General features: G+C 39.6%; 1 protein-coding gene across 1 annotated transcript; it reads right to left on the bottom strand.

The window, feature by feature from the left end:
- Positions 1 to 6,897: 6,897 nt before the first annotated feature.
- On the bottom strand, positions 6,898 to 9,667 carry CYTL1 (cytokine like 1). The gene is made up of 4 exons (XM_032686105.1): positions 9,388 to 9,667; positions 9,237 to 9,281; positions 7,728 to 7,856; positions 6,898 to 7,564 (listed from the first exon to the last, which is right to left on the bottom strand). Exons 1-4 carry the CDS (start codon positions 9,529 to 9,531, stop codon positions 7,493 to 7,495), a joined length of 390 nt encoding a protein of 129 aa, XP_032541996.1. The 5' UTR covers positions 9,532 to 9,667; the 3' UTR covers positions 6,898 to 7,492.
- Positions 9,668 to 11,784: the final 2,117 nt, after the last annotated feature.

Genomic DNA, 11,784 nt, shown 5'->3' with positions numbered 1-11,784 from the left:
AGTGTTTCTGCTGGGTTTTTTTAGTCCAGTTCAATGACTCAGGTGGTGAGACACACCATCTGTTTTCCAGATTGAAGCAATGAACAAGAGTTACTTATAGCTTAACAGACTGACTTGCTTCAAGTAGTAATAACAGAAAGCTGCGAAGTCTTTTAAAAGAACTCTATGACCCATGCAGACTCCCTGTGCTCCTTGTGTAAGTTTTAGCATAGTGCCAACTCCTGCAAGTGTGTGTGTGATGGGGATGGGGCAGGATGTTTGTGGGTACAACCCCTCCTGGGGGTCTCCTTTTGAGCGCAGAGCCCTGTGAGATGACACGGGCCCTGCCACAGCATCATGCCATGGCTGTGCAGCTGCTCCATGATGGAGAACAGATCTGTAGCCAGATGTCTGTGATCACTAGAGTCAAGGAACTGGCGAGTGGCAACACCCAGTCTGACCACTACCTATGAGGAAGGGCCATTACAGTTTGGTCCAAATGAATGTAGCTTGTGATTTAAGGAAATTCCTGCATTCTGATACAGTGAAGAAAGGGTGGAATTGAAACTTTGCAGGAATGAAGAGAAAAATTATTGTTGCTCACATCAGATGGGTTTTACATCATATGGTCTCAGTGGTGGTGGCTGCAGAATTGGCTTTTGAAGGCATTAGTATTGAATCACTGTGCTTTCAGTGATCCAGGTTAAACAGTTTGTTATCAGAATTTCAACATTTTTTAGGAATCCATGGCTGTTCTGAAGTTATTGTTTGCTGCTGAATTCTGGATTATGTTCTTTCCAAAAGGCAATTTGTAAAATACATTTTGCTGTGACTATCAGGTCTTTGCTTTTCAATATTGTACGTCCCATGCAAGTCACTTGGAGATGCATATTACAAAGATTAGACTACCCTTTCTTTGGCTTGACAAGATCTTTAACAGGGACGAAATAGTTCTTCAAACCAGTTCTGGCATATGTAATAGGAATTCATTTTAAATTTGGACCACAAACCTAGCTTTGGTCAAAAGCTTGCCAGGAATAATAAAATAGTAATCTGTTTGATTGCCACGCAAAATGCTGGTTGTCAGTAAACACAAGAGCCACACCCAGACTACGTGCGGACATGTGCTAGAGGTAGTGCTCAGAGTGGAGAGGAGGAGGCTCAAAAGGCATCTGCTTTATTTTTGGCACTGTCATCAATTTGCTGTCTGATCCTAGGCAAGATGTTTGTGTCCCAGTGTTCATACTTAGATCCTCAAAAACACATTTAAATAACTAAATAAGCAGTCTGCTTAGAGGCTTCAATGCCTGAACTTAATAATCTCTTTCTGAGTTGTCAGAGATATTATGAGGTGTAATTAATGTGAATAAAACACTTCATGATCTTTTCTTCACCTGTCTACATCTGTATCCAGATTTTTATGCCATGCTGATAAAAGATCCTAAGTTGAAAGTAATTACTGTATATATGAAGAGATGACTGAGAAAGCCTAATTGTATAATTATCCTTATCAATGGATTTTCTTGAGAGCAACTTTTTGTTGTCCTCCATTGAAGACAGTGATGATTAGAAATGATTTTATTTGCATAATTTCTCTTCTGCCGAAGTCTGCTTTGTGAGGACATAAGTGATAAAATGCTATTACAGGAGAATGGAGTAAGACTGATGCAGTGCAGTTGTTTGAGGAAAACAGTGCTGTGCAGACTGAAGTATCTTTCTTCGAACAAACAAAGGGGCAGGATGCTCTTGCCTGGTTTTTCTTTGGTACTGTCCCCGTTCTTTGCTCTCTTTTCAGCCAAAGTGGCCAAGTGGCCCGTAGGATCAGCTGAAAACTTGACTCTGTAGGTCATGGCAAAATGACAAGGTTTATGTCAAGTTTATCATAGGCAATTGGATAAGCCCACTTGTTCTCCCAAGTGCTGAGCAGTGAATTGGGGCATGGGAGAGGGGGAAGATGTGGCTCTGACCTTCTGCTTGCTCTTTGTGGCCGTGGTGGAAGTTTACCCAGCTTTGTTTCTCCTGCAGATTGTCATGCTGTCATTCTTCCTTTTTCATGCATCACTTCATGACATTTTTTACCTCTGATGAAGAGGGTTTCAGAGATGACATATGTACCCCGTGCTGGAAGTAATTTGGCCATAGACTTTCTCCTAGTGTCCATACAAGCTTGGCAAAGCTTAGGACACAGGCTCCTAGGACTTCTTTGGTGCTGTACATTCAGATATTTAACACAAATGAGGCAGTAGTGTTTAAAGGGGATAAAAACGCAGAGTGAAGGAAAGTGCTACATAAATGCAACTCCCTGCCATACCCCTAGAAGGAGCTATGGCTTAGTCCAGCTCTGAATTGCACTAGTTGGACATGGGTTAGGCCCAAGATATGCATCCTGGTGCATGTAAAGGCTGAATAAAAGGTACTCATGACATGCTTTAGTCTAGAACTGAGTTTACAGATCTTACAAAAAATAAATTAATAATTTAAAAAAAATAATTATGGCTTTATATTAAAATTTCAGAGGAGGACACTAAGGCAAGCAGTACACTTCACAGCAACTAAGAGACAAAGAGAGATGCCCGGAGGCATCAAACGCAAGTAAATCCCAGATGTATGGTTTGTGATTTGGGTTATAAACCTATTCACTAGAAGAGAGAGGATATGGAACAGTGTATTTCTTTGCTCCCTTGACCTGGCCTCTGTGTCCTGATCAAGCAATAAATTTTGATAAACAGCCTTCTTTCCAAGCCCCCAGCTTTCCAAGCCCCCATCTTCTGGCTGTCTAGCTGTCATAAGAAGACAGAAACAGCCTCAGAGAACTCACAGTAGAAAAAAAATAGCTTAAATTCTGCAACTGCAGAAAAAGATCCTTCTGTATTAATCAGTGGAAAACAAACAAGTGAAAAAAAGTTGTGATGTCCAAAGAACATTTTTTCCCTTTCTAGGTCATTAGTGTTCTGTCTGACCTTGGCTTGTTAAAATTAAATTCTTGCCCTTTCTCTCTCAATAGGAATAACACCTTTCCAACTCATTTATCTTATACTTATTCAGTGGGAAAATCGTAAGGAAACTGGGAAGATTTGGAGTTTGTTCCCTGGGCTGCTTCAGGTTTTGTGTTTGAATTCAATAGTGGTATGAAATGCATTAACAGTCTGGAAAGCACAGCCCTTCTCTCAGGAGAATGACTGAACCACTTTGTTCCAAAATCAGTCTTTTATTTATTTGCTTAGTGTTAGGAACATTCTGGGTGTTGAAACATGCCTGGTTATACCCGGAAATTGTTATAACAGTTCTGGACACAGTTTTGACCTGGGGCAGATGCCACTTTTCCAAACAAGCTTTGGATGTGGTCTAGGGGATAGCACAGACCAGAGACCATTGCCAAAAAGCAACTTAGCTGCAGCCACTCTTATTGGGAAGGCAACTGTTCAGTAGTTAGGACAGGACAGCAAAAGGAGCAGTCATTGTATTTCATTATCTGTTGTTCTTGTTTGTTTATTTGTTGTTTTCCTCAAAACATTTTCTTTATTATAGAGTAGTGAGACCAGCTTGTACTCTAACTTTCTATATTTATCTTAACATTCAAATAAAAAAGTAAAACACTGTCTCCATATACTTGGAGATAATTTTTCTTTTGTAGCCTACTGTTTTCACAACGTTATTGATAAATCTTTCTTTCTACACCACTTGACAGTGATAAAGTCTCAGCTGGATGTCTATACTTAACTTCAAGAACCGTGCTTCAAAAGAGATGGGAGCCAAGTGAATAGAGCTAGAAAAAAGCAACAAGAAGGGACATGTTTTCTAGACCTCTGACCAATGAAGAAAGATTGAAAGAATTGGATTTATAGAAGAGGGAGAGACAGAAGTCTTTCAGCATACCAACATCTGCTGCAAAGACAAAAAAAACCCAATCCAATCTCCATTTTTGTGACGAACAAATAAGGAAGCAAAGGATTTAAATTTTGAGAGGGCAAATTAGGTACCAGGTAAAACTTTGTAACAAAAGGAGGTCTGGAATGGATTGATTTGAACTGTTGTGGGCTTTCTAGACCAAATTTTTCATAGAAGTCTTTCAGGCCAACTGCTAAGAAGAATGACCTGAGGTAGCCAGGTTAGTCTTGGGCTCAAGAGGTGCTTCAAGAGCCTTGAGCTCCTTCCTTGTTCTATGACTTTGACTTTTTTTTCTGTATTTGAATATTAATGAAGTAGTGTCCATATATTTCAATCTATTGCAAATCATCTTTGAAGAGGTTTTTCTTCCCCTCACATCTGTTTGGTTTCAAAATCCTCTTATATCTCTGAACACGTACTCTTTACAGACCTGTAAATATGAAGTAAGATTTTCAACTATCTATATAGTTGAAGTTGAAATGATAGATATTTTAATAGGTTTTATGTTCATTTTTATATTATTTACCCCATACTGAGGAAACTTAGACTATGAAAAATCCTTTGATAATAAGATTATGACCTTTCTCTGGACCTTGTCCCTGAATTATGACTTAGCTACCAGTAGCTCCCTTGCAGATTGTTTTCTTTACTCTAGTGGGCTAAGAGCAAAATCTTGGATGGCACAGGGTTCCTGGCCATAGGAAGATTAGAAGTGTGAATCCAAAATGTTGCACAAATGAAGTTGATTAAGTTTGTCCATTGTAATTTTCACTTGCACTGCCATACACTTCAAAAATGAGAAGACTTTAATGTGGAAAAAAAAAATGTTGGTTGAGGACAGTGGTTAAATGTTTGAAAGGTGACATTATTTACAAGACTTCAGCTTTGTAGCAAATTTTTTGAAAATCTCTGTCAGCATCCCATTAGTACAACCCATAAATACCACAAGTATTGGAAAAAGTGCAATGGGCAAATGGGCACTCCTAAATGTGGTGTTTGCACAGACTAATGCTCTGCTCAAAGCGTAAAGTGTACAGCCTGAAAGATCAGATCCCTCCTCAATGCTGCATTAATGTTTTTCCTTTGCTTAAAAAAAAAAATTCGTAAGATTTATACCACATTAATTAGTAGCGAGTCACATGCTATCCAGTGGAACCTCACCACCTTGAATGATCTAATTATCTGTTCAAAGGTTTCCTGATTTCACCAAAAACCAATGTATGAGGAGTTAAGTGAACAGAGTGCCCACTTCAATAAAACCCATTTAACTAAGACTGGAAAAAAAGAAGGGAAAAGAGTTGGTTCTGGTAAAATTGATCTATAAATTTTTAGCAAAATTGGAAATAAATATTTTTTGGTAGTTTTGCAGAGACAGTCTCCAGGGCCTTGGGATTCCCTTTGATAATATAAGGGAGAGTTTACCAGTCCTAGGGTAGGTCTTTAGTGAGGCTTCTTACAGAGAGAGAGAAGTCTGCAAAGAAAGCCTAGTCCTAGTATTGCCTGCTGCTTACAACAAACCTCCTTCAACAAGCAGGAAAACAGAACAGATGCTTTGTTTTTCTGCAATCCTTCCCTAATGACTGTAAAAACTGAGTGCAGTTTCTTAATGATGTGCTTTTAGTAATATTCTACAATAACTAGGCAAGATGCCAGTTGGCAAATTACAACAAATATGTCCTTCTTAATCCCCCTACAGTCTCCCTGTTGGCCAGGGCCCTAATGAGCATGGACTGCTGTGTTGCAGGAATAAATGCTCAGCTGCATGAATGGCTCCACTGCTCCTTAGGTACCTGGCATAATGGTAAATTAAAAAGTTGATAAACTTAATGTCTTACTTAACGGGAGAAGCGGATGTTTTCTTGGTAAATTAAAAGTGAATTAGATCTCTTTGTCAGTGTTTTTTTCCCCCCCTGGACTGTGACAACCTGGAAAAAGACGTAGTGATAAAAAGGGTTCATCTAATCACAAATCTCATTAAGACAGTCTGAATGACAGCAGGTTACTATGAGCTGAAAGAGCATAGCTTTGCTTTCCATTAAAAATGACATATGAGACGTGGAGAGAGTCACAGCATAAACCATAGGGAATGTACTTGTTTTAAAAGCACACCAGTGATCAAACAAAACTGATTCTGGGAATAAAATGTACAGCATCTACAAATGGAGGATAGGCTTTTAAAGTCCATTCAAGTATGTACAGTCCCCAAAGCATCTACTTGCTTTTCTCAGCTTCTGCAGAAGTAGGATGTATCAGCACAGAATGGAGCTGTTGGTAAGTAGCCATGCTGAGTGTTTTGCAGACAGTGTGTCCTTGTCAGTCATGAAAAAGCTAAAGTTACTAATGAAAGCAGTGCAAATAAAGATTTCTACTCTGTTTCCAGTTCCAAAGACTTCTTGCAAGATATTTTGTCCTAAATAAACTAGGCTACATTTTCTTCACAGAGCTAATCAGCCTGAAACAGGAGAAAATATATTTCAAAAGTGGTTGAAAAAGAATGGGAATATTACAGGAGAAATCTGAAGCTAGGATCATGAGTTCCTCCAAATGTCTAGGGAAGACTTATTTGCTTTAATAAAGAAAGACAATGAGGAGTCATTAGAAGATCCATGAGAAAATCCTCATCAAATACTCCATTTTGGAAAGTGTGTGTCCTTGAGACAGGAAAGCAGCAGGGGCAGAAATACCACGGTTACCTGTACTCCAGTTCTAGGGACAGCATCGCATGGGCTTCTGCAGAAAAGGAAACATGTCTTGCTCTGCAGTTTGCTTGCCAGGTCACAATGCAAGCTTTACAACACAGAAACTCTATTGAAAAACCCCCAAATCACTAATTTCATTAAGGAAATTGTTTGCAGTATGGAAGAATTCTCCTAGTAGAAATTTACACATTGTCAAATCATGCAGACACAGCAAAGTTTGCATTGCTATGGAAACAAAGCTTGTGCCGTGAAAAACAACTTGCAAGTGACTGTGAAAAGTAAGTTTTCAAGAATGACACTTTTCAACTTGATTGTGAAAGACACAAGCATCTTGGTTTAGAAGGTTGTTTTTATTTAGTTTTCCACAGAGACAGATTACTTTCACCTCCATTCTCACAAGTCTGACATCAAAAACTATCAACATACATATATGAACTATACAGGCAGAGAAATCTGCCAGTATGGAGTTACACTTCTTCTATCAAACACACTAAGAAAAACAAATATAATCCCTTCCTTGCCCATCTAATAAAAAAAGAGCATCTAAGTCAGGATAGAATGTTAATCATAAAGTGTCTTCTATATACGAGTCTAGTTATTTGTAAAAGAGTAAAAAAAAAAATAAATCTAGTTTCTGATGTTTAAACAAAACATACTTTATACATTTGGCTAAGCTGAAATATCATACCTTGCCAAATGAAAAACTGCTCCCTAATGGTATGTTCCCTAGCAGCTCAGTAGGTATGCAAGGCATGCAATTCATTTCCTGCCAAGGTGGAGAAAAATGGGCAGGTCTGAGATAATATAGCTAGTGTGCTTGAAAAAGATCTTAGTTGTTAACGTTGTAGACTGCATATATATATATATATTTTGACTCTTGATCTCCTTGAAAATTTCCTGGGTACAACTTTTGAGTCAACTCCCTTTTAGCTCTCAGCGATGGAATGTTCAATGGGAATTTCCAGAGCATTACAATCATCAGTGAGGAACACCAAGTCCTGCAGAAACAAACAAAAAAAGAAGGCTAACATTTATAAGGAGGAAGGCAGAAGACAGCACAATGCTGAGAAGCTCAGGCTTCATCCAGTTTTGCTGGTTAGGGAACAGTGTGGAGACAGATAGGGCTAAAAGCAGAGGCCATATTGATGCATCTTGACCTACCCTTCTGCAGTAGGAGATCAAGATGGTGTACAGGCTCCGGGCTTTTTCCTTCAGCTCGTTCACTTCAAGCACTGTATCACATCTGGGGTAGGCCACAAAATCACGGAGCTTTGCCAGTACACAGTAATTCTGCAAAGCATGCAAAAGAGGTCTGTGTAACCCTGCACAAACACAGATTTATGTTCGTCGTCCACCACTTCCAAAATTCTTACTGCTTATGTGGGAACCTTGAATTCCTACCTCTATGTGCATGTAATCTATGTAACCTTTAGTTAGGAAAATTCACTGTCAATATTTCATAACAAAGATGTTTTGTCCAAATAAGTGCTTGGAAAAGTGGATGTATACAGTCTTGATCTGCCAGCTTCTTTCGCACATGCTTTAGGAGACAGCAGTGCCAACGCAATCAAATCTGTTCCTGTAGTAGGTGGAATTATCTAAAGAATAGGTGCACTGCATTACTTTTAAGAGAGCACCTGATTTAGCTGATGACCAGATTATTAAGATCTCACAGACTTGATTGCTCTGTTCCTGTACAATAGGCAATACCATGACTATCAGTCAAGATTTTTTCAGAGTAATTTTTACCTCAAACTTTGTGTTATCAAAATAAAGCACAAACACAATGTCCTTGTGAAGCAGGTAAATAAATACCCCAGCTCTTGTTTAAGGCAAGGGAAACTGAGGCACTGGACTCACATTGCTTGGCCTTTGAAATGATACGAAACACTGGCAGCTCTGGAACTGGGGTCTACAGGTCCTAAATTATAGGACTTGATGGTGTAGTTGCTTCTGGAAAAATGTGTCAGACATTTGTTTTTTCTGATATTTTCTATTTTTTAGTTACTCAGTGGAGCACTGGGAAAAGAAGCAAAATAAATCAAATATCCCAGGGCAGAACACTATGACATTAACTGTGTGTGCAGAAGGTTATTTTGTCTTTGCTGGAAGATGACTGCTGCTGTCTTTCTCAGTGTCACATTTCTATATCCTCAGGCACACTTTCTTTCTGGATTCAACATGTGGCTATTTAAAACAGAAAAAGCCAGCAAAGGTATTCCTGCACTTCTTTTAATTGAAACAACATTATTATTCTATTACTTATTTTATTAAAACTACCAGAAAACACTCAGGATACAAATTTAAGTAGATTTATTAAGTGAAGAAATTTTATTCTGCATTTCTTGTTTTAAACTATTATTCAAAACTTTGTTGCACATATTTAACTTCTGAAAAGGCTCTGCCACAATAAATTAATGATGTACGTATGGTAATATCTTAAAAATATTGATTTCCTCATTTTTTAATCAAGTAAAATCTTAGAAAGTCCAAAGGAACCTTTTAATAAGGTTCAAAGTAAGATTTTTTTTGTCACTCCTCTCTCTAGTTAATTAAGGTTTTAAAAATGCCTTTTAAACCACTCTTCTGGGGTACAGTCTTAAGAGTTATTCTCACTTTTCATAAACTGCTTTTACTGCACAACAGTAAGAAAGAAGTGTGCAAACTTACATGTATGTCCAAGTACAGCCTGGGCAGTGTCTCCACACACGAGTCCTGCAGGAAAGAAGAAAGACCCATTGCAATTTTGTTTTGAGAGAAACCTGTGTCAAAAGCAGCAACCTGCAGCTTCTGTGCAGGAGCAATTTCTAGGTGGACTCACCACATCTTTGGAGGTCTGCAACTCCTTAAAGGACTCTGTGATTTCTTTGCTCAGAGACAACACCCTCGAGTAGCAAGTCGGAGGGGCTGCACTGGCTAGCAGGGCTGCAGAGAGCAGAGCAATCAGGCTCAGCAGCATCTTCATGGTGGGGTGTCTGTCCAAAAGAGGAGGAAGGAAGGGAAAGAATCACCGTCAGTGTTTAGGCAGGTACTGGTGAGCGTCAACGAGTAAGTTTGACAAATCAGCCCTCAATTAAATAGTCTCCTGCATCAACAGGAAAAAAAAAGCCTGGGGGTGGTCCAAGCAGCAGCTTACTGCCGTCTTAAATTTCCTGCCAACTTATGAGACAGAGCTGCTAGTGCTTTCCTGCCTGGAGGAGGGAAGGAGGGAATGAGAGTAATAAAAACAAACACCACTGGCACTTTTCATTCCAGAAAGAAAAAAACCTAGTGAGCATCTCAAACAACAGAAATATGTGTAAGAAAAACCACAGGCTTATCAAAGTGTCATAGGCCCTGATCCTGTATGTGCTTTGACACATGCATCTGTTTTTTGAGAACCTAATGTACAGCTGTGGGACTACACAGGCCGTAGATAGAGAGAAATTCTTCCAGGATGGGTGTCATGTTGCCGGTATCAGTCAGGCCTGTTTAACATCCTCAGAAACTCTGAAATATGGTTTTAAAGGAAAACTCCCAGGTCTAGTATAATTTTCCTCATTTAACTTAATCATGCATTAGTGGAGTTTGTGATCCTGATGGATATGGATCAGGTAAGGAGTAAAGTTAGGTTCCTGAACTTTAGGAAGGGAAACTTTCAGCTTTTCAAGGAGATAATCAATAGGAGCCCCTGGGAAACTGCCCTGAGGGACAAGGGAAGCAGAACAGAGCTGGTAGATATTTAAGAAAGTCTTCCATAGAGCACAAGAGTTAGTGATCCCCAGGAACAAGAAACCAGGCAAGGAAGGCAAGAGACAAGCACGGTTGAGTAGGGACCTGCTGGCCAAACTAAAGGAAAGGAGCAAATGTGGAGGCAGTGGAAACAGGACAGGAAACCTGGGAAGAGTATAGAGATGAAGTTTGGTTGTGTAGGGATGGAGTTAGGAAAGCCAAGCTGAAGCTGGAACTGAACCTGACAAGGGATGCAAAGAATAACAAGGGCTTCTTTGGTTATGTTAACCAGAAAAGGGAGGTCAAAGAAGGTGTACCCCTCTACATAAACAATGGTGGTAAACTCTTAACAACAGATGAGGAAAAGGCTGAGTAACTCAACCACTTTTTTGCCTCAGTGTTCGATGGCAACCTCTCTTTCCACAGTTCTCGAGTGGATGGACAGCAGGATGAGGACTGGGAGAGCAAAGTGATTCCCACTGTAAGTAAAGATCAGGTTTACGACCTGCGGAACCTGAATGTACATAAGTCTATGGGACCTGATGAGATGCATCCCAGGGTCTTGAGGGAATTCGCTGATATAGTTGCCAAGTCACTTTCCATGATATTTGAAAAGTCATGGCAGTCAGGTGAAGTCCCAGGTGACTGGAAAAGAATAAAAATTTTACCCATCTTTAAAAAGAGTAGAAAGGAAGATCCTGGGAACTACCAATTGTCAGACTCACCTCTGTGCTGCTGAAGGGAGCCTACAAGAAAGATGGAGGGGGACTTTTTACAAGAGCATGTGAAAAGGACAAGGGGGAATGGCTTCAAACTGAAAAGGAGTATGTTTAGATTACATATTAAGAAGAAATTCTTTCCTGTGAGGGTGGTGAGGCACTGTAGCAGGTTTCCCCTAGAAGCTGTAGATGCCCTATCCTTGGAAGTATTCAAAGCCAGGCTGGATGGGGCTCTGAGCAACCTGGTCTAGTGAAAGGTGTCCTTACCCATGGCAGAGGGGTTGGAACTACATGGTCTTTAAGGTGCCTTCCAACCCAAGCCATTCCATGATTCTATGATTCTATGCAAATGCTCACAGTTTATCAACCTAAACAATAGGGCTTGTTTTGACTGCTTGGGAAGTCCAGTGTACTTACATATTCATGGTCTCAAATAGAACAAATACATCTCTATATGGCTGTCATAAATGTATAAAAACTATTTTGCTTTCTGAGTTGAATTTATGAGGTTCTGTTCTTTTATTAGATGCCAGACGGAGCTGAGAAATCCAGATGCTGGGATGCAGGCCAGAAGCCGAACATATGTTGTTTTATATGTTAATTGTCCTGTAAAATGGAGGTACCCTTGAATGAAGAACTGGTTATTTTGAAAGTTATACCACCTCCCAACTTTTTAAATTCCGATTTTAGTGAGGTATTAAGCAAAACAATTACGTATCTGGTGAAGTACTGCAATCCTCTGACATTGTAGTAGACCAGGAAGGTTCATTGAAAGGTGGGAAACTAGT

Source organism: Chiroxiphia lanceolata, chromosome 4, assembly GCF_009829145.1.
Source record: "Chiroxiphia lanceolata isolate bChiLan1 chromosome 4, bChiLan1.pri, whole genome shotgun sequence".
Lineage (NCBI taxonomy): Eukaryota > Metazoa > Chordata > Aves > Passeriformes > Pipridae > Chiroxiphia > Chiroxiphia lanceolata.
The sequence above is the reverse complement of the archived record's forward strand: the minus strand, read 5'-3'. Positions and strand labels throughout refer to the sequence as shown.